A 20,585-nucleotide genomic window follows, 5' to 3' on the forward strand; every position below is an offset into this window, starting at 1 on the left:
TTTGCAAAGACTCCTCTTGGTGCCATGTCGGTGTCTCGAGTGATTTGTTTGTTACACGGATCACGGGGGATAACCGCGGGGGGCGGCGCCATTCTTTAGAGTCTTGTCCGTACTGCAGTCAACTGCCATACTCCAGCTCGAAACACTTCTCTGTCTGCTTCTTCCTTTCCACCGTTCGACTTCGGAATTTCCTCTCATTGTCTCTCTACCTTGCTCGCGTCCAAAAATGCATGAATGCTTATCTATCGTAACATTAAATAGTGCTTTTGGTTGCTGGCCGTTTTGAGTTTTGGGCCTTGGAGCCTGTGCACAAAAATGATAAAATAAATTTTAAAATATTATAAGATGCACCCAAAACTATTGCTTTAAGGTACAGGGCACAACGGTGCATCTTACAGTCCGGAGAATACAGTGGGAGCCACTCGGTCCACCTGTGAGTGACGATGTTTCTCGTTGTTACCACACAGAGGCCCTGCAGCAGTGCTGTGACCTCTCCCAGCTGTGGTTCCGCGAGTTCTTCCTGGAGCTCACCATGGGCAAGAGGATCCAGTTCCCCATCGAGATGTCCATGCCGTGGATTCTCACGGACCACATCCTCGAGACCAAGGAGCAGTCCATGATGGAGTGAGTTGATTGCAGACGCGCACGGCCGAAGGCAGAGAGGGGGGGTTCAGACCCAGTGCACCACCAAGAGGAGAGTGGAAGGTTTGCAGCGAAGTGCGTTAAAGTGGTTGCAGGAGCAACAGTGCTTGCCTGTGAATTTGCAGTCTGGCATTGAACTGTTAAGGGTCAAAACGATGAAGTTTTCACACGGAGGGTCATGGTGGTCGCAGAGTTGGGAGTTAATGCTGCCTTAGGGGCTGGATATATTACTGGACAGTGTAATAATCGCCCCATAATAACAAAGTCGCCCATGTCCAAATCGCCAGGAATGAGCCTGATCTTGTCGGATGTCAGAGGCTTTTATGCGTGTCCCGGTATACGGAACTCCGTGTTGAGCAAGAAAAGTGACTCTTTGCGGTGCACATCTATGCTCCCCACCTGTTCCAACTCGCACTGACCAGCACGGTGAACTGTGAACCTCCATACAGACCCACGCGACGAGAGAGACGCCCGCATCCAGCAGTGGATTGATGAAGCGCTTTACGTACGCGCTTGCGTACAAAGGCCCGAGGCGTGCTTTTGTGTCTACACCGACTACCTCCGCCCCCGATTCCTAAACGTAATGCCTTGATGAGCCATGTCTTGTTGCAGGTACGTCCTGTATCCGTTGGACCTGTATAACGACAGCGCTTACTATGCCCTCACCAAGTTCAAGAAACAATTCCTCTACGATGAAATTGAAGCGGAGGTAAAAATCCATAACTCACATTCACTCGCTCACACACACAAAACATGGACAAAGATTTCCTGTATAGCAGAGGTCGCAACCGGGTACCCGATACCCGTACCCTACCCGATACCCGGCTACCCGTACCTGGCCGGGTACGGGTAGCCGTTTGCGACCCTGGTGCGGCCGGGTACGGGTACGGGTAGGCCGTGAGTCACTGGTGAGTAGCCGTTTGTCACTCATTTCGGGTAGGGTACGGGTACGGGTAGGGAACGGGTATCCGTACCCGGCCGGGTACGGGTACGGGTACCCATTTGCGACCCTGGTGCGGCCGGGTACGGGTTAGGAATCAAAACCCGTTTGCGACCTCTGCTGTATAGGCTACATAGACCGTGAGGGCAAGTGGTGTTAGCAAGCACCTGCTGAGGCTGTCACGGTGCGTGAGTGGGTGTTGTGGCCAGCCCTGTAATAGGGGCTTGATGAAGGCCGATTTGACCCAAGGGAGGCCCAGAACTGGTTGGGATATCACTCGTCACTGATAATCTGCCAACGCATGCTTTGAGAGTTGACTGTGCAAGGCTTCGGAGGTCAATCCGGAGCGCTACGTTCACAGGAGTAGACGGAGACTGCCGCTGTGCCGTGAATCACTTGTTTTGTGCACAAATTAAAATCGCAGCCAAATGGTGTTTTGGGTTGTGAATTCCTTTTCCTGGCTAATCAGCCCATACAACCTGGCACATGGTTCAGAAAACAGAACAACTGAAGAATCCACAAAGAAGTGTGGAGACATGCTTGGCAATGCATTGATGGACAGAAAGTGGAACGCGTGGATGAAGAGAGACACGGCTTTAGCCATTAATGAGAATGTACGGGGGCTTGGTTTCCACACGTTGCTGGAAGGGACGATCACCAATGGTCCAGAATAACGAGAGGAGTTGCAACCAAAGAATGGAACGCATCCAGGAGGATATACTTCTGAGGAGATAGAGCAATGAAATCAGCTCGTGTGCTGGGTGGATTGTTTCATTATGGAATCTATTTAACTAAACTATCAAATTATTAATATCTTACCATGTCAAACCGACTGAGATATATAGCCCTTATTCAAAAGTGACATAGCCAGAAAATACATCTTATGGAAATGGCTTATCATGTGTAAATGTATTCCAGCCACATATACTCTAATTCGTGAGAGATGTCGGCTGATTTGGGAGGACTGCATCCAGCAATAGAATGACCATGGCTGATGTTGTTGGTGGTGATGACGACACGTTACACATACACAGGCGATGATAGGACGACAGCAAACGTGACCTCTGGTACAGTTTGCTCCCTTGTGGACCTCCCCTCCCCTCTGCTCTCCTGCTACCCACCCCCCCAGGTGAATCTGTGCTTTGATCAGTTTGTGTACAAGCTGTCAGACCAAATCTTCACCTACTACAAGGCGCAGGCTGGAAGGTGAGGTCATATCGCACACAGCCACTCACGCACCGCCCCTGGTTTCAGCGCTCCATGCTCTATGCAACGGTTGGGTTTCCCGGCACACAGATTTCCTCAACAAAATCTCGCTCCTTCCATGAAGGCCATGTTTAGCTTGGAATTGTACGTGATTGCAGGACGATGTGTTTTCTTTTATTATTTAAAGCCTCACTGAGTCTCGAGACTCCTTTTGAGGAGCGTCCTGCCACAGTTTTGCAGGGCATATTTATCATTCGAATATTTGGCCAATAATATATTAGTGCTATATTTATAATATATAGTAGTTGTATATTATGGGTTTTTTTAGCAGTTGAAGGAAACCGGAGAACCTGGATAAAATCCCATACGGAACATACAAATTCCATAAAGACTAAGATCCCCCGTATAAATCTTGACTTAAAGCTTTTGTGACTGCAGGAATTCATATTCTTGGGTCTTTCGGTAAAGTCACGTAGATAGGTTCAAATAAAATAACAAAAACAACTATAACGTTTCGATCGCAACACAAGCGGTCGTCTTCAGGAAAAAGGGGGGGGGTTAGCTTCCAAGGCAAACTCTTTATAAGGGTTTGAAATGGGCGTAGCTATACCAAAATTAAAAAGAGATCCCACCAACCGCCTCGTTACGAAAACCAACAATATCATCACTGATTCAACATCTTTGATCAAACCAACCAAGCGGTCTGCTGCGAGACCACCCAGATTGTATGGCTTACCAAAAGTCCTTAAAGAAGGGACACCCCTTCGTCCTATCGTCTCCAACATTGGCTCACCTGCCTACAAACTGGCCCGAATTCTGTCTGAGACCTTACAACCATTCACTGGTAAGACCACCTCAGCTGTACTCAACTCAGCTCGCTTGGTATCGTTAATCAAGGACATCTCACTATCTCCAGGTGATTTGCTCGATAGTTTCGATGTGGTATCTTTGTTTACCAAAGTTCCTGTGCCTAACACCATTGCAATCATTGAAGATTTGGTCCATCAAGGACTGAATACTGATGTACCAGCCCTGGTGAGATACTGCCTCACCAACACTTTACCTGGAATGGAACATTCTACAAACAAGTTGGGTTCTCCCTTTTTTCCAGTTGTAGCCAATGTTTTCATGGAGAAATTTGAGACGGATGCCATCCAGGCATCCACTCTAGGTCTGTCCTTGTGCAAGAGGTACGTAGATGACATGTTCGTCATCTGGCCACATGGCCAACCAGCTCTGAACCAATTCCTCAACCACATCAATTCCATACACCCAGCCATCAAATTCACCATGGAGGTGGAAAAGGATGGCAAGTTACCATTCTTGGATGTTTTAATCGAAAATAGACCGGATGGCTCAGGGGTGTCCCTTCTCTGTCTACAGGAAATCCACCCATACGGATGCCTACCTAAAACCTGACTCCCACCACCATCCATCCCAGAAGAATTCCCTCATCAAAACTCTACACCATAGAGCTCGATGTATTTCCGACCGTCATCACCTAGCCAGTGAACTGGAACACGTACACCAAGCTCTCAAAATGAATGGATATTCAGACTACACAATCCGTAAAGCTGGGAAAGAACCATCTGAAAACCCAATCAAAACCATCACCTTGCCATACATAGCAGGGGTCACTAAAAAGATTTCCAAATTTATGAGCAAATACAAGATCCAGGTTCGATTTAACACAATACATAAAATTCGTGATCTGATCCCATCTGTGAAGGATGTGATCCCTGACATGCAATACTCCGGCGTCTACAAACTAAACTGTGTCTGCGGCAGTAGTTCCATTGGGGACATGTCTCAGACCGTGTTTGTGAACATAAGGCAGATCTGAAACACGGTAGGATCAATACCTCGGCCGTGGCTGATCATTGTTTTATTGCGGTGGGCTCACACGAAATTGATTTATCTAAGACTTTGCAAGCCCACTGGCTATAAACAGAGATTCGTTCATGAAGCCATCCATATATATAGACACAGACACAATTTCGACTGAGAAGATGGGTACAAACCGAGCAATCATTGGAAGGATGTTATCAACCAGTTTAAGTCATAATTGGCTATGATGTTCCCATCCTACCACCTTCCGATGTTAGTTGTGCTTTACCCCCATTTCAAACTTGCGCTTTCACAGTCACTTCGCGCGCCGACCCCTCGGTTGCGGCGCTACGATCTTCCATCAACATGCTAATCTCTCTTTAACATGCTAATTTTCACCTGGCAGCCTTTTGATTGGTGGAAAACCAACCACCGTCGGGTTGGCTGCCCACCACTTACATTATCTTTGGCCGCTGACATTTCGGTTACGCCCATTTCAAACCCTTATAAACAGTTTGCTTTGGAAGCTAACCCCCCTTTTCCTCAAGACGACCGCTTGTGTTGAGATCGAAACGTTATAGTTTTTTTTGTCATTTTATTTGAACCTATCTACGTGACTTTACCGAAAGACCCAAGAATATGAATTCCTGCAGTCACGAAAGCTTTAAGTCAAGATATATACGGGGGATCTTAGTGTTTATGGAGTTTGTATGATCCGTATGGGATTTATCCGGGTTCTCCGGTTTCCTTCAACTGCTAAAAACCCCCATAATATACAACTAATATATATTATAAATATAGAACTAATATATTATTGGCCAAATATTCGAATGATAAATATGCTCTGCAAATAACTATCTACGTGACTTTACCGAAAGACCCAAGAATATGAATCCCCCGTATAGCCTGAACAGACTGTTGGGGCAAGTGCTGTTAGCGAGCACCTATGAAGGCCGGCACGGCACATGAGGGGGTGGGTGGCCAGCACCATGCCCGGCCGCCTTTGTCTCCCTAGTGACGATGTATAAACACCACACCAGTTACTAATTTTAGGCTGAGTCGACCTAGGGGATTCCCATGACTGGTTCAGATAATCGTCACTGGTATTGGTGGCTGGGAGCGGGAATCGAACTCGAGTCGCTGGGTTCGTAGCGCAGTGTAGCACTAACCGCTAACTACCGCTCCCCGCACACACTGTACACTCACTCGCACCCGCACACTCGCACTGCACAGTAATGCACTCGAGTCGGGAATCGAACCCAGATGCTTTCTGCCGTGAGGCGCAGAGGTCACCACTGCGCCACCCGTCGTTGCAATGACTTTACGCCCACTATCCCGTGTGCAGTCTGCTGCTGGACAAAAGGCTGCAGACGGAGCTCAAAAACCTGGGGGTGTCGATCCCTCACCCCCCCTCCAACCGGTACGAGACTCTGCTCAAGCAAAGGCATGTGCAGGTGAGGTTTCCACGCCCGTTACCATGGGCGTGTGCGGGAGCGTCTGTCGTGTGACGCTCGGCCGATTGTAAATAGATTCACATGGAACGGATCCAGACAGTTGCCTGTGATCAACTTTCCACCGAGTGGCGGCGCTGTGGTTAGCGTGCTGCGGACCCTGTAAACGAAATAGAATGCATGGTCATGGCCAACTTCAGTGGTGTAGTGATATCTGAACTGGCTGGAGGAGCCCCCTTCACCAAGCTGCACTGACCAGCATGGTGAAGTATGTTAAAAACAACCCCCTTGACTGACATGGCGTGAGAAGGCCTTCAAGCATTCGTTCGTTTCTCAATCCGCTTGTCCTGGTGAGGGTCGCAGTGCCAGCATGTTGAGTAGGGCGGTCCAGACCTCCCTTTCCCTGGTAACATTCTAGCTCTTCCTGGGGAATTCCCAGGCCTTCCGAGGCCAGCCGAGCGACATAGTCCCGCCAGTGTGTCCTGGACGGCCCCCCGGGGTCTTTGCCCAGTGGGACGTGCCCGGTAGAGTTCCAGGGGGAGTCTATCGGGGGCATCCTTACAAGGTGCCCGAACCACTTCAACTGGCGTTGGACGCTAGCCTTCAAGCGGTGGATTGATAAGGATGTCGTACATCCTAGTACTTGCATATGAGGGGATTTCATTTCTCCGTTTCCAAGACGGACATACTTATGGCACGTTCCCTTCGTCGTCGTTACATCTACGCAACTCGAACTATTGCGCACTTTTTCATTGCGGCCTCATTATGGCTGTGTGCTGTAGGCCCGGTGCGAGTGCCAGATGCTTACTCGCCGTTACTCTGCTTGTCCGTCCGTCCTTACGTGGCGGTGTTTTTGTGTTCCTGATTGCAGCTGCTCGGCCGTTCCATCGACCTGAACCGGCTCATCACGCAGCGCATCTCGGCTGGAGTCTACCGCTCCCTAGAGCTTGCCATCAACCGCTTTGACAGCGAGGACCTCACCTCAGTTGTGGTGAATACGACCTCCCCGCCTCCCGTTCACAATATTTGTAATGCTGATAATATCGATGCCTGTCATATTTAAGAGTAGCCAACAGACTCAAAGTCCAGAGTGCTGGATTTGCTGAGATGCTCGGTTCATATGAAGATTTTGGCCTTATGTGACTAAATCGGGTTCCCAAGTGTAGCGAGTGAACGTTCTTAGCCCAGTCACCAATGACTGCTAAACGACCTTCAATTTGGTTCCACGCTTAATTTGATAAAATTCGAGTTCCGATTTATTATACAATGGCTGTCGTGTGATGGACATTGCTCCCAGTGCCAGGACGTCGCTGTCAATGCTGCGTTTCACGGAACCGTCGTCATTGTCATTGGCTTGTAGGAGCTGGAGGGGTTGCTGGAAGTGAACCAGCTGACGCACAAGCTGCTTAGCAAGCACCTGACGCTGGACGGCTTCGACGCCATGCTGCGTGAGGCCAACCACAACGTGTCGGCTCCGTACGGCCGCATCACCCTGCACGTCTTCTGGGAGCTCAACTACGACTTCCTGCCCAACTACTGCTACAACGGCTCCACACACCGGTGAGCTCGCCGCACCGCCGAACTCCGTTGTGCAAACACCGTTTCACCCAGCGGCCGCTCCGCCCAGCGGCCGCTCCGCCCAGCGGCCGCTCCACCCAGCGGCCGCTCCGCTCGAGCCATTTAGCTCCCGAAGTCAGGAATCCACCGTTACTCCTGAATACAGGGTGCTTCAAATTTTTTTTTTACACTTATATGGAACTATCGTTTTTCATGGAAAAATAATGGATAATACACTGTAACATGATAACATATGTATGTTAATAGCTTAAAAAAGTCAGTCTCCACTTGTTTGCCATCATTGTCAATACATGCCTGGAATCTTCTCCAGGTGGTCTCCAGAGCCTGAAGGCACATTACTTATTGTATTGTTGTAAATTCTAAGAAGTGTTAACAATTCTTTGAAGCACCCTGTATCTAAAACATGCAGTGGTTTCAGTAGAACAGGCGTTACACAGTCAAACCGACATTCTTATTCTCAGAGCTGGAATTGATCCAAAATTAGATTAGAACCAAGTTTAAATCAGTTCATTTGTGCAGCCATTGGTAGCCGGTCTTAGACAATTAATTTGCTACATTTGAGAACCCGGTTCAATGGCAGTGGGGCTGCTGTCTGGATTCAAACCCAGGTCTCTACGGTGTCAACTCAACACTGACTTCTGAGCCACCAGGCCACGTCAATCCAACCTGCCCTATATTCCCCATTTGTATCTCATCTTTGTATTTACCTGGCTTGTTTGTTTGGTTGAGAAACTTTATCTGTCTCTAGCTGTTAGTTGATCGAGTTCAGTTGAAAATAATAATGTATTCATGGACGCACCCAGATTCCAACTAACAGCAGTTGATTTGTGTAGGGCTTCCGGTAACAATAATAATCGTATGTTTACACAAATACACTGACGTCACAATTGTTTTACCTATGTCAGTGCTTTTCTGGTAAGATGAGCTTAATAAAGGGGCTGCTTGTGTAAGAAGTTTATTCTCAGATTTTGCCACTAGGTGGCAGACATATCACACGAACGATGACGGCACCACCATTGCACACCTGCGCATTAGAAGAGCAACGAGAGGTTATTCTATTTTGTCCTCTGTCGGAGTAAAGACAAGTTCAGGTGCATCAAGGAGCAATACTGTAATGTGGTGACAAGTCTACGATTGTCTGTGACTCTTCATGCCCGTCATTTATGAGTCGTTCTGCTGTGTGTGGAGTAAGATAACGAACATACCTTGAGGGGTCTGTTTCACTACATGAAGTGTAAAGTTGTATATCCTTCTTGTTACTTTTTGGTCCAGATTTGTCAGGACTCAGTACACCTTTGCCCAGAAGCTGGAGAGGGACAAGCCGCCAAACGCGCAGCCACAGTACTTGTTTGGCACCAAGGTAAGACATCTGAGAATTACACTTTAGAGACGGGGAAAGGAGCACGTGGACCAGAGAACATACGTAAATAGTCAAAGTTACCGTATTGGCTCACATAAGTATGGTACAATGTAGATTAAATCGGGGCACTAAATCAGGGCTTCGAAACCTTTGTCATTGCACGGCTCACTTTCGACCTTGCTCGATATTCGCAGCGTGGGGTGGGGGCTTTCGGCAGTCTGCTGCCGTCCTGTGCCAGGGCGACTGGCGGAGTTGGGTGGTGGATCGGCCACTGAACGGCACGGGGTGTCGTTTCTGCCCTAGCGTGCAAACAGTGAGGTTCTTTCCTTTTCTGTAATTCAGAAAATACCGCGACACATCTGGGACTTTGCCACGACGTACCAGCTGAGAGGGATAGTTTAAATAACCTCAAGAAGCGGTGCAGAGTGTGGGTGTTTATAATGTAGGTAGAAGCAATCATCGGTCATCGTCTCAGATCAAAATCCTCCTTAGCTTTCGAAATCTCTCTTGTGATGTAGAGAAATTTTGAGATGCAATGTGCGTGAATGACACCTTTTATGAATTATTATTTTTATGTGGCACATCTCGTCTCAGGCGTTTAGCTGCACTATGCACCCCCATCTGTGTTCCCTGCCCTGGCCAGGCCCCGTTGATTCCCGTGGTGATGTATGGTGGGGGGGAGGTTGCCATTCGTTGGTGTATTGAGTGGCTGGAATTCGTGTCGTTGAATCGTGCTGTACGTTCAAGTTGATGTGAATGTTGTGATTTTGGCAGTTGTTTGCAGTGCGCCGCACATCCGCCAAAAGCGGAAAGGCTCCTCCACCTCATCGGTTTGGCTTCCTGAGGTTCTGCTCTATCTTTAATTTGAAATCACTCGAGTAGACGAGCAGTCTTCTTCTTCCGTATGGCTTTGGAAACAATCAACAGTCCACAATTGTACTTTGAATCTTGGAAGCCATTACATGGGCATCCATGGTAGCTGAGTGGCGTCTGCTTGTTGCACCGGAATACGCGTCTCATTTAGCTCTTTGTTTTCTCTCGCATAACCTTCGCGCCCAACCTCGTCAACACCTCGCAAGCTAAGAAGGGTTGAGCTTGGATAGTGCTTGGATGGGCGATCCCCATCGAGCACAAACATAGGCGGACGCGGGGCCAAGTGCTACCTGGCAGCCGGTAGAGAGTGGTTTGTGAAAACATCCATTACTGAACTGCACTTCTTCGCTTGCACGTCAAAGCTCCCTGCTTTAACCAATGCCATGCTGACCATCGTGGCGAAGTACGGTCAAATGGCACTCGCAACCCGCACAGTCGTCACAGCGAAGCCATTGTCCAGCAGCCGAGTGACCGAAGTGTTTGCGTTGTGCACCGTCGTAGTAAACGCGGTGCTCAATTTGCGTTGTTCCTCTCGCGTTATGCGTGCGATGGCGCCGCGTCGCACAGGCACTCAACACGGCCTACACGTCCCTGTACGGCTCCTATCGGTACTTCCTGGGCACCCCTCATCTGCGATCCATCTGCCGACTGCTGGGGTACCAGGGCATTGCCGTGGTGATGGAAGAACTTCTCAAAGTGGTCAAGAGTCTGGTAAGAGTGGTTCCTTTCCTAGTGCAATGCACGCGATCCACAGTGCAGTGAAACCCCAGCTGTCCGCCCTCGTAGTTACAGGTGGCAGTGCTAACAGCTGTGGGTGAAACGGCAAGAAGTCCGTGGCTTTGATTCCTGACTCAGGTGCCTTTTATGTGGGGTTTGGTATGTTCATTTAGACACTTTAATTTAAATGGTATTGACCAAACATCTCAATGCTGACAAATTTGTAGCAAATTTTTCAATTGGGATAAAAAAGACAAAGATCCACTGTATAGCCTTAACAGACTATTGGGGCAAGTGCTGTTAGTGAGCATCTATGAAGGCCGGCACGGTACACTAGGGGGTGGGTGGCCAGCACTACGCCGACCGCCTTTGTCTCCCCGGTGGCGAGGTTTACATTTGAGGCTGAGTCAACCTAAGGGAGGTGGCCCAGGACCAGTTCAGATAATCGTCACTGGTGTTGGCCGTGAACGGGGATCGAACGCGGGTCGCCAGGTTTTATAGCGCACTCATTTAGGATCACACACAGCAGCAGCAGCATGGCCCCCTTACTGCAAAAACTGGGCCAGATGGTTATGATAAAGTATTGAGACTCAGTCTGGCTTTCCTGGGTAAACAAGCAAAGTAATAATGACAATTAAAGTGGGGAACCCTGGCCCGGATATCTTGCAATTCTGACGGGCTGAAAATGCATTGACAATCAATTTGACAAAACCACATGATAACAACCCAGCGTGTACGTGCCTTCATCAGTGTACCATCATCGTGTGTGGTGTTTAGGTGTTTGACTGCACACAATAAAATCCAACAGTAGCTTATCAACTTTTACATATTTGGCCTTAAATGTATTACATTTAACTGTCATTGGTTATGCACTAAATTCAATAGCTTTAATAATTTTAAATATCAATCGCTTAGTCTTTTTTGTATATATAATGCAAAGTTCAAACGATACCATGGTCAATTTAAAAAATGGAAATGATGTTTTGAATATAGTTTTAATAATTAAAAAAAAAATGTCATAACGTGATTGTACTTTTGACTGGAAGAGCACGGAGTGATCTGATCATGGAAGTGACATAATTTGATACAACAAACTATTATTTATTCTACCAGGTAAAGGCCCACTGAGCTTCCGGTAACAATCATAATCGTTAAATTTCGATTTAAAGCTTTCGTGACTGCAGGGATTCATCTTCTTGGTTCTTTCGGTAAAGTCACGTAGAAGGGAAGTAATAAAATAATAAAAATAAAACATAATAAAACAATTCTCACGACGTTTCGGCCACAACGCAAGCAGCCGTCCTCAGGCGAAGAATGAGAACATTATCAAGCTAGGAGCTTATATAGGTGTTGCGAGGAGGAGCGCCTTAACAAAAGAATGTGCATATGAAGAGGAATTTAGCATACCAATGGACAATGCGTAGGAGGTGGGCGGAGGGGTTTCAAAGTCCCATTATGCCCATGCATTATGCAGGATCAACAGCACCACGGGGGGGCGCAAGGAACAGCGTTAATAAAGGAAAGGAATGTTAGTGATATGTAGCTGCATTTACCAAACAACCACGTAGAAAACCAAAGTAAAAACTACATAAAAAACTAAAATATAAACTGAAACTTACTATACTCTACAATAAGCTGAGTTACTAACAACAAATAATAAATTACAATTCTACGTCGTAAGAAGTATATAATATACTTCCATCTAAACTTTATTCTCTTAGCATATACAGTACTATATACTGCCATAGATAAACCCAACATTAAATTATATACTGTATTGCTGTAAACCACCCTATACTTTATACATTTTAATATAACACTATGTATTATTCAACTCACCCTAATGTGTATCGAAATGGTTTATTACGTCCTTCCAATGATTGCTAAGCCTGAATCCATCTTCTCGGTTAAAATTGTCTCTGTGTTTGTATATGTGAATCGCCTCATGAACGAATCTCTCATGATAGCCAGATGGCTTGCAGAGAACCTCCGTCTTGGAGAAGTCAATGTCATGTGAGCCCACTGAGTTGTAACAGTGGTCTGCCATGGCTGAGGTGTTTGTCCTACCGTGTTTTAGATCAGCTTTATGTTCACGAATGCGGTCTGAGACGTGTCGTTTGGTTTCCCCAATGTAACTGCTACCACAGAGGCAACTTAGTTTGTAGACGCCAGGGTACTGTATGTCTGGAATCACATCTTTTACAGATGGTACCAGATCACGGATTTTATGTACTGTGTTGAATCGGACCTGGATCTTGTGTTTAATCAGGATTTTGGAGATCTTTTTTGTGACCCCAGCAATGTAGGGTAAGGTGATGGTCTTGAAAGGCTCCTCAACAGGATCTTTCTTGATGGTTGGAGTGATGGCTTTGCGGATTGTGTAGTCGGAGTAACCATTAGCCTTAAGAGCTTGGCGTACGTGTTTGAGTTCCCTGGAAATGTGTTCATGGTCGGAGATGCATTGGGCTCTATGATATAGAGTCTTGATGAGGGAATTCTTCTGGGATGGATGGTGGTGGGAATCCGGTTTTAGATAAGCATCCGTGTGGGTGGCTTTCCTGTAGACAGAGTGGCTCATTGAACCATCAGGTCTCCTTTTGATTAGGACATCCAAAAAGGGTAGCTTGCCACCCCACCAACAGCCTCGTCTCCAAAACCAACAACATCATTTCTGCTTCAACCGCATTAATTGATCAGACCAAACAGTTCTCGTTGAAACCTTCTGCAGCCAGGCCACCAAGATTGTACGGCTTGCCAAAGATACATAAAGAAGATACACCTCTTCGTCCCATTGTCTCTACTATCAACTCCCCCACTTACAAACTGGCTCGTTTTTTGTCCGAAATCCTACGGCCTTTCACTGGAAAAACCACCTCTGCAGTACTAAACTCTACTGACCTGGTATCGACAATCAAGGGGATTGCCCTGTCCCCAGACGACCTGCTTGTCAGTTTTGATGTGGTTTCCTTGTTCACAAAGGTGCCTGTGCCTGACACCATCACAATCATTGAAGACTTGGTTCATCAAGGACTAAATGCTGGGGTACCCCCCCTGGTGAGACACTGCTTAACCAATACATACTTCACCTGGAATGGAACCTTCTACAAGCAAATTGAGGGCACCCCAATGGGCTCCCCCCTATCTCCGGTTGTAGCCAACATCTTCATGGAGAAATTTGAGACGGACGCCATCCAGAGTGCCACTCTACGCCCGACCTTATGGAAGAGGTACGTAGACGACCCTTTTGTCATCTGGCCACATGGCCGGCCTGCTCTAGACCAATTTCTCGACCACATCAATTCCATACACCCAGCCATCAGATTCACCATGGAAGTCGAAAATGATGGCAAGCTACCCTTTTTGGATGTCCTAATCAAAAGGAGACCTGATGGTTCAATGAGCCACTCTGTCTACAGGAAAGCCACCCACACGGATGCTTATCTAAAACCGGATTCCCACCACCATCCATCCCAGAAGAATTCCCTCATCAAGACTCTATATCATAGAGCCCAATGCATCTCCGACCATGAACACATTTCCAGGGAACTCAAACACGTACGCCAAGCTCTTAAGGCTAATGGTTACTCCGACTACACAATCCGCAAAGCCATCACTCCAACCATCAAGAAAGATCCTGTTGAGGAGCCTTTCAAGACCATCACCTTACCCTACATTGCTGGGGTCACAAAAAAGATCTCCAAAATCCTGATTAAACACAAGATCCAGGTCCGATTCAACACAGTACATAAAATCCGTGATCTGGTACCATCTGTAAAAGATGTGATTCTAGACATACAGTACCCTGGCGTCTACAAACTAAGTTGCCTCTGTGGTAGCAGTTACATTGGGGAAACCAAACGACACGTCTCAGACCGCATTCGTGAACATAAAGCTGATCTAAAACACGGTAGGACAAACACCTCAGCCGTGGCAGACCACTGTTACAACTCAGTGGGCTCACATGACATTGACTTCTCCAAGACGGAGGTTCTCTGCAAGCCATCTGGCTATCATGAGAGATTCGTTCATGAGGCGATTCACATATACAAACACAGAGACAATTTTAACCGAGAAGATGGATTCAGGCTTAGCAATCATTGGAAGGACGTAATAAACCATTTCGATACACATTAGGGTGAGTTGAATAATACATAGTGTTATATTAAAATGTATAAAGTATAGGGTGGTTTACAGCAATACAGTATATAATTTAATGTTGGGTTTATCTATGGCAGTATATAGTACTGTATATGCTAAGAGAATAAAGTTTAGATGGAAGTATATTATATACTTCTTACGACGTAGAATTGTAATTTATTATTTGTTGTTAGTAACTCAGCTTATTGTAGAGTATAGTAAGTTTCAGTTTATATTTTAGTTTTTTATGTAGTTTTTACTTTGGTTTTCTACGTGGTTGTTTGGTAAATGCAGCTACATATCACTAACATTCCTTTCCTTTTGTAATGCGGGCGAAAGCGACCTTCCGGATGTGACGTCACGAGGAGGCGGAGCCAGGTGACGTGGGTGAAAGGTAGGGGGTCCTTAAGCGGGTAAACCGGAAGGAGAAGGCAGTCGGGGTGTGAATGGAAAGGTGTGGGGCCACGCGGGCGTACGAGCCGAGGGGGCACCGTCAGAAGCGGGAGCCAACCCTGGGAACAGTAGGGAGCTACTGGGAGGTGTGAGCTGCAGATAGAGATAGGCAGTAAGGCTGTGTGTGAGGAGCGGCGGGGTGGCTGCCAGGAGTCGCAGGAGCGACGAGAAGGCGAGACAGCACGAGGCCGTCAGAGCTGCAGCAGGAACAGCCAAGGGAGCTGTGTGAGAGTACAGCAGCGGAGCTGCTGTGGGGCTGCAAGAGCGACAAGAACAGCAGCGGGGCTGCTGATGTGGACTGGAGTGACATCGGAACCAGCACAGAGAGAATAAGAGAGACAGCCGTGTGGGGACGCAGTACGGACCGAATAAAGGACACTGAGCCAGATATCGTGGTCAAGTCATTTATTACACTGGGGTCAGAAGTGAAACGGCATGTCTAAGCAAGTAAGGAAGAAAATTCCCCCGGCGCCAGCATCGGCTTCTTCGTCCGACGACGACGAATTCCCTCCGACCACGGATTTTGCTGGGGTGGTGGAGGAGAGCCCTGCTGAGGCGAGCACGGGGACGGGCGTGGAAGATGTCGGCGCGATGGCGGGTCCGTCAACAACATCGGACGCTGAGCAAAGATGGCAACAGGTGGCAGAACAACTGGAGACACTCAAGGACGTCCTGGCGCATCTGTGTCACCTCGTTACGCCAAGGACGACGATGGAACGAGAAGGTGCTCCACGGGCCGCCACGTTGCCTGCCCTGCCGCCGCCATTGGCCACGCGGCAAGAAGACGCCATCTTGCGCGCTCCGCGGCGCCAAACCGCCATCTTGGCCACGCCGCGGGCCGACGCCATTTTGAATTTACCTCCACAACAACCATCATTGGAAGACGGCGTGAAGAGGAGTCGGAGTCGCCACCTTACTACAGTTAAGGAATTCTCTATCGGGGGCGATTGGAGCGCTTTCGCCTGCCGATTTTTGGCGGCGGTTCGTTCAGCAAGATGGACCGATGCGGAGGCCTTGGAAGTGTTGCCGACTCTACTGGACGACGAATCTGTGCGATTTTTCCGTTCCATAACGGCCGATAAGAAGAAGACTTTATGTGGAGTTTTTGAGGAAATGGCCGACGCCTATGAGCCACCTGACGACGCGCATCGGCGATTCGCTCAACGACAACGAGCACCCGAAGAATCGCCCGTGGCGTTCAGGGGTGCGGTGTTGGAGCTGGCCATGGCAGCATATCCTGACACGCCACAGGATCTGCTCGAGCCCCTCATATTGGGAAAAATGCTGGAGCTGTCTCGGGATCTGGGGATCCCCATGCCTGTGTGTGGGCATGAGAAGCTCACGTCCCGGGCGGCAGCAAAGTGTCTGGACGCGCAGTTTAATCTCCGTCGCTGGAAGCAAGTGGCGGCATGGACGGGTGGGCCCGTCAAGGAAGGAGGCGCGATGGGGTGGGACCCCACAAGGGCGATCTATGTGCCGGATGAGCGGGGTCCACAGGAGCTGACGGCTGCCTCCTCTCCATGGCCGGGACGCGGAAGGCCGGGGCCGCGCGCTACGCCATCGGGACGGGGCCGCCGGGATGCAGGACCTGCGCTTCGGCGCAACGAGGCCGATTGCTTCCGCTGCGGCCGTAGGGGCCATTACGCCAAAGATTGCTGGGCCCGCTTCCCGGGTCCGCCGCAGCAGGAGCCCACAACACCGGACAAGCCGACCAAGGAACCTCCGAAACAGGCATGTCGGCACGCACCAGACACTCGGCAAGGCTTTACACCTCACCCACCACCTGTGTTGCGCGATCCTATTGTTGTTGTTAAAGAAAGGCCATCGACGGGGCCTTGTCATTCAGTTACGCAGTGGCGCAAATTGGCACGGAGAGTTGTCGCGGCCGCTACGGGTTCGTCCACTGTACCGGGGTCCATACAAGGTGTGGACGTGCGCATTTTGGTCGACTCGGGAGCGTCTGCGACTATTATATCGGATGTCATTTTCCATCTGTTGGGCATTCCGCCGGGGGCTGTGCGTCCGGTTTATGGGTCTTGCGTCGCTGCAAACGGGGGTAGTATGGGGATTGTGGGCCAGGTGGATGCTAAGATATCTATAGGGGATGTGTCGGCTTCGGGCGTTGTGTTAATATCGAGATCTTTGGCGGTTCCTTGCTTACTAGGCACGGATTTTTTGGCTAAGATGCCCATTTTGATTAAAATCAATGAGAATTGTATTGAATTGCCGGGGGGCCGTCGAATCTCGTTTCTGCCGTCGCCCTGGGGGCGACCTGCTTCGGCCGTACAGGTGCAGGCGCTGTCCGTCGCATCTGTGGACATCCCACCTGGTTCACAGATGCTTATACCCTTGCGGTATCGGAAGCCCCTGCCCAATCGGCTAGGAGCATTAGGGGTCTTGTTGTCACCATCCGCCACGATAACAACGGGATTGGCGTTAGTTGGGGCACAGACCATCGTCCGGCCGGATCAATTACCGGTTTTACAGGTGCTTAATGCGGGGGTGGAAAACATCCGTGTTCCGGCCGGTACGGTTGTGGCACATGCCACTACGGCGTTTGCGACGCACGATTGTCCGCATCGCCGAGGAGTGGTCGCTGGTGTTTCCGAGCCAAGGGGTTCGGATAATCGTTGGATCGCTACCTTATGTGACGAAAATTCTTCCCTGTCCGTGGGGCAACGTGATGCGCTGCGTAAATTGTTGCTGACGTATTCGGATGTATTCAGCTCCGACGATTTGGATTTGGGACGCACATCGTTGCTTTCCCATCACATTGAGACGGGCGACGCTGCCCCTATTCGGTTAAATTCGCATCGGATGAGTCCAGCGGAGCGAGAACACGTTCGGGGGGCGGTGGAAGACATGTTGGCTGCGGACATTATATCGCCATCTAACAGCCCATGGGGCGCTCCTGTGGTCTTGGTTAAGAAAAAGGATGGCAACTTGAGATTTTGTGTCGATTTCCGGAAATTGAATAAGATATCGGTGGCAGATGCGTACCCCCTGCCACGTATGGACGACTCCCTTGACGCATTGTCGGGGGCTAAGTTCTTTTCCACACTGGACCTCTCTTCGGGATTTTGGCAGCTTCCCCTTGACGAGTCCTCACGGGAGAAAACCGCATTCCGTACGCCGCAGGGGTTATTTCAATTCAACTGCCTCCCGATGGGATTGAATGCGGCCCCTGCTACGTTTCAAAGATTGATGGAGCTCGTTTTGACGGGGTTGCAGTGGGAGACGTGTCTTATATATTTGGACGATATTATTGTGTTCAGCCGCACATTTGAGGAACATTTAACGCGGCTGGAGACAGTGTTCACGAGGATGCGCTCTGCCAATTTGAAATTCAAACCAAAGAAATGCCACCTACTGCAACGGTCCGTCCGTTATTTGGGGCACATTGTGAGTGCCGAGGGGGTGTCCACGGATCCGGAAAAGACGGCGTGTGTCCGGGATTGGCCGACTCCGGCCTCTGTGGGGGATGTTAGACGGTTTTTGGGATTTGCCTCGTATTACCGAAGATTTGTGCCGGGGTTTGCGACGATTGCGAGGCCCTTGCATCTCCTTACGGGTAAAGGACGGAAATTTGTTTGGGGAGAGCCGGAAGAGGCGGCCTTTCGGAGTCTGCGTGATCTATTGGCTACGGCCCCGACATTGGATTATCCCGATTTTGATCGCCCTTTCATTCTCGATACGGACGCGAGTGACACAGGTATTGGGGCGGTATTATCACAGTCTAAAGGGGGCGTAGAGCGCGTCGTGGCGTATGGTAGCCGAGTCTTGTCGCCTGCGGAAACACGCTACTGTGTCACTCGTAGAGAACTTTTGGCGGTTGTTTTTTTCCTACGGCAATTTCGACCGTACCTTTACGGTCGTTCTTTTATTGTGCGTACGGATCATGCGGCCTTGCAATATGCACTTAAAATGGACCAGCCATCGGGACAGTGGGCACGTTGGTTGGACACGCTGCAGGAGTTTTCCTTCCAAATTCAACATCGGAAGGGAGTGCGCCATGCGAACGCTGACGCACTTTCCAGATTACCAGGGCGCGCCCCTTGTAAATGTGCGTCGGGGACGCATAGGTGTTCGCCGATTCTCAACCCCCCTCAGCCGCTCACGTTGGCCGTCGGGAAGTCGGATACTCCGATGGAACCGGGACCGACTGATGGGGTTTTGAATCTGCCGCGGTCTGTCTGGATTCGGGAACAGATGATGGACGAGTCGTTGTTGTCCATGCGGAAGCGGTCTATGAGGGACAAGGGGAGTCCGAGTTCGGCTGTGGGGCCGCGAACCGCTCTCCGAGATGGTCTGCTTATGTGGCAAGAAAGGTTCCAGGAAAGCTGGCGTGTGGTGGTACCAACGTCCTTGCGATTTGAGTTGATTAGAACCCTCCATTGTGACACACTATTGCATTTAGGGGTGCAGAAGACCTTGTTGACGTTACAACGTCATTATTTTTGGCACGGCATGGCGACAGATGTCGTAGGGCACGTGCGCGCGTGCCCTGAATGCGCCCGGCGTAAGCCGCCTAAACATCCTTACGTGCCGCCTCTCCAGTCGATTCAGGTGTCTCGAGTCAATGAATTGGTGGCACTGGACATATTGGGACCCTTCCCACCATCGGCGAGGGGAAATAAATATTTGCTGGTAGGGGTCGAGTATCTCTCCCGTTGGCCGATGGCCTGGCCGTTGCCCGATCAGTCGGCCGCGGCCATCACCGACGCCTTTTTGTTTGGGTACATTATGGACAAGGGGGCGCCGGAGAGACTCCTCACGGACCAGGGCCGAAATTTCTCTTCTAAATTATTGGCTGAAGTGTGCGCAGGCCTTGGGACCAAGAAGATACGGACATCTCCATACCATCCGCAGACGGATGGTATGGTTGAGCGGCTGAACAGGACATTGTCTGCCATGCTTTGCCATACTGTGAGTGAACAGCAATCGGATTGGGATCTGCACATCCCCGGAGTGCTTTCGGCGTACAGGATGACGCCCCATGCGGCTACAGGGTATTCGCCGTTTTACCTTATGTATGGTCGGGAAAACGTGCCTCCGGTGGATGTGCAATTGGGTACTGGGGTGAAGGGACCTCGTAAACCACTCCCTGAATACATTCAGGACACGGTTCGCCGGGTTACGGAGGCGCGGGAAAACGCCCGCGTGGCTACGGCCAAAGCCCAGGCCCGGAACGAGCGGTATGCTCGGCGGTCTGAGGGGGAGTGCCCCTGGAAGGTGGGAGACCTGGCCTGGCTCCATTGCCCGCAGGTGCGGCCGGGGACCTCTCCTAAATTGCACAAACCTTGGCATGGTCCTGTGCGCCTCATTGAGGTTCCCAATCCACAGTCGGCGCGCGTTCAGTTTGGTTCTCGCCGTTGGTTTGTCCATACGTCGCGGTTGAAAC

General features: G+C 49.6%; 1 protein-coding gene across 1 annotated transcript in view; it reads left to right on the forward strand.

Annotated features, from left to right (window-relative positions):
- The window catches only part of LOC144950904 (cytoplasmic FMR1-interacting protein 2-like), a 75,981-nt gene that overhangs the window by 31,550 nt on the left and 23,846 nt on the right, over positions 1–20,585 (forward strand). The window contains exons 17-24 of the mRNA XM_078881070.1: positions 468–624; positions 1,255–1,351; positions 2,712–2,788; positions 5,961–6,069; positions 6,938–7,057; positions 7,427–7,626; positions 8,917–9,004; positions 10,445–10,588. Coding sequence (XP_078737196.1) covers positions 468–624; positions 1,255–1,351; positions 2,712–2,788; positions 5,961–6,069; positions 6,938–7,057; positions 7,427–7,626; positions 8,917–9,004; positions 10,445–10,588 — 992 coding nt within the window. The remainder of the gene's footprint in view (positions 1–467; positions 625–1,254; positions 1,352–2,711; positions 2,789–5,960; positions 6,070–6,937; positions 7,058–7,426; positions 7,627–8,916; positions 9,005–10,444; positions 10,589–20,585) is intronic.

This window comes from Lampetra fluviatilis, chromosome 60 (assembly GCF_964198595.1).
Source record: "Lampetra fluviatilis chromosome 60, kcLamFluv1.1, whole genome shotgun sequence".
Lineage (NCBI taxonomy): Eukaryota > Metazoa > Chordata > Hyperoartia > Petromyzontiformes > Petromyzontidae > Lampetra > Lampetra fluviatilis.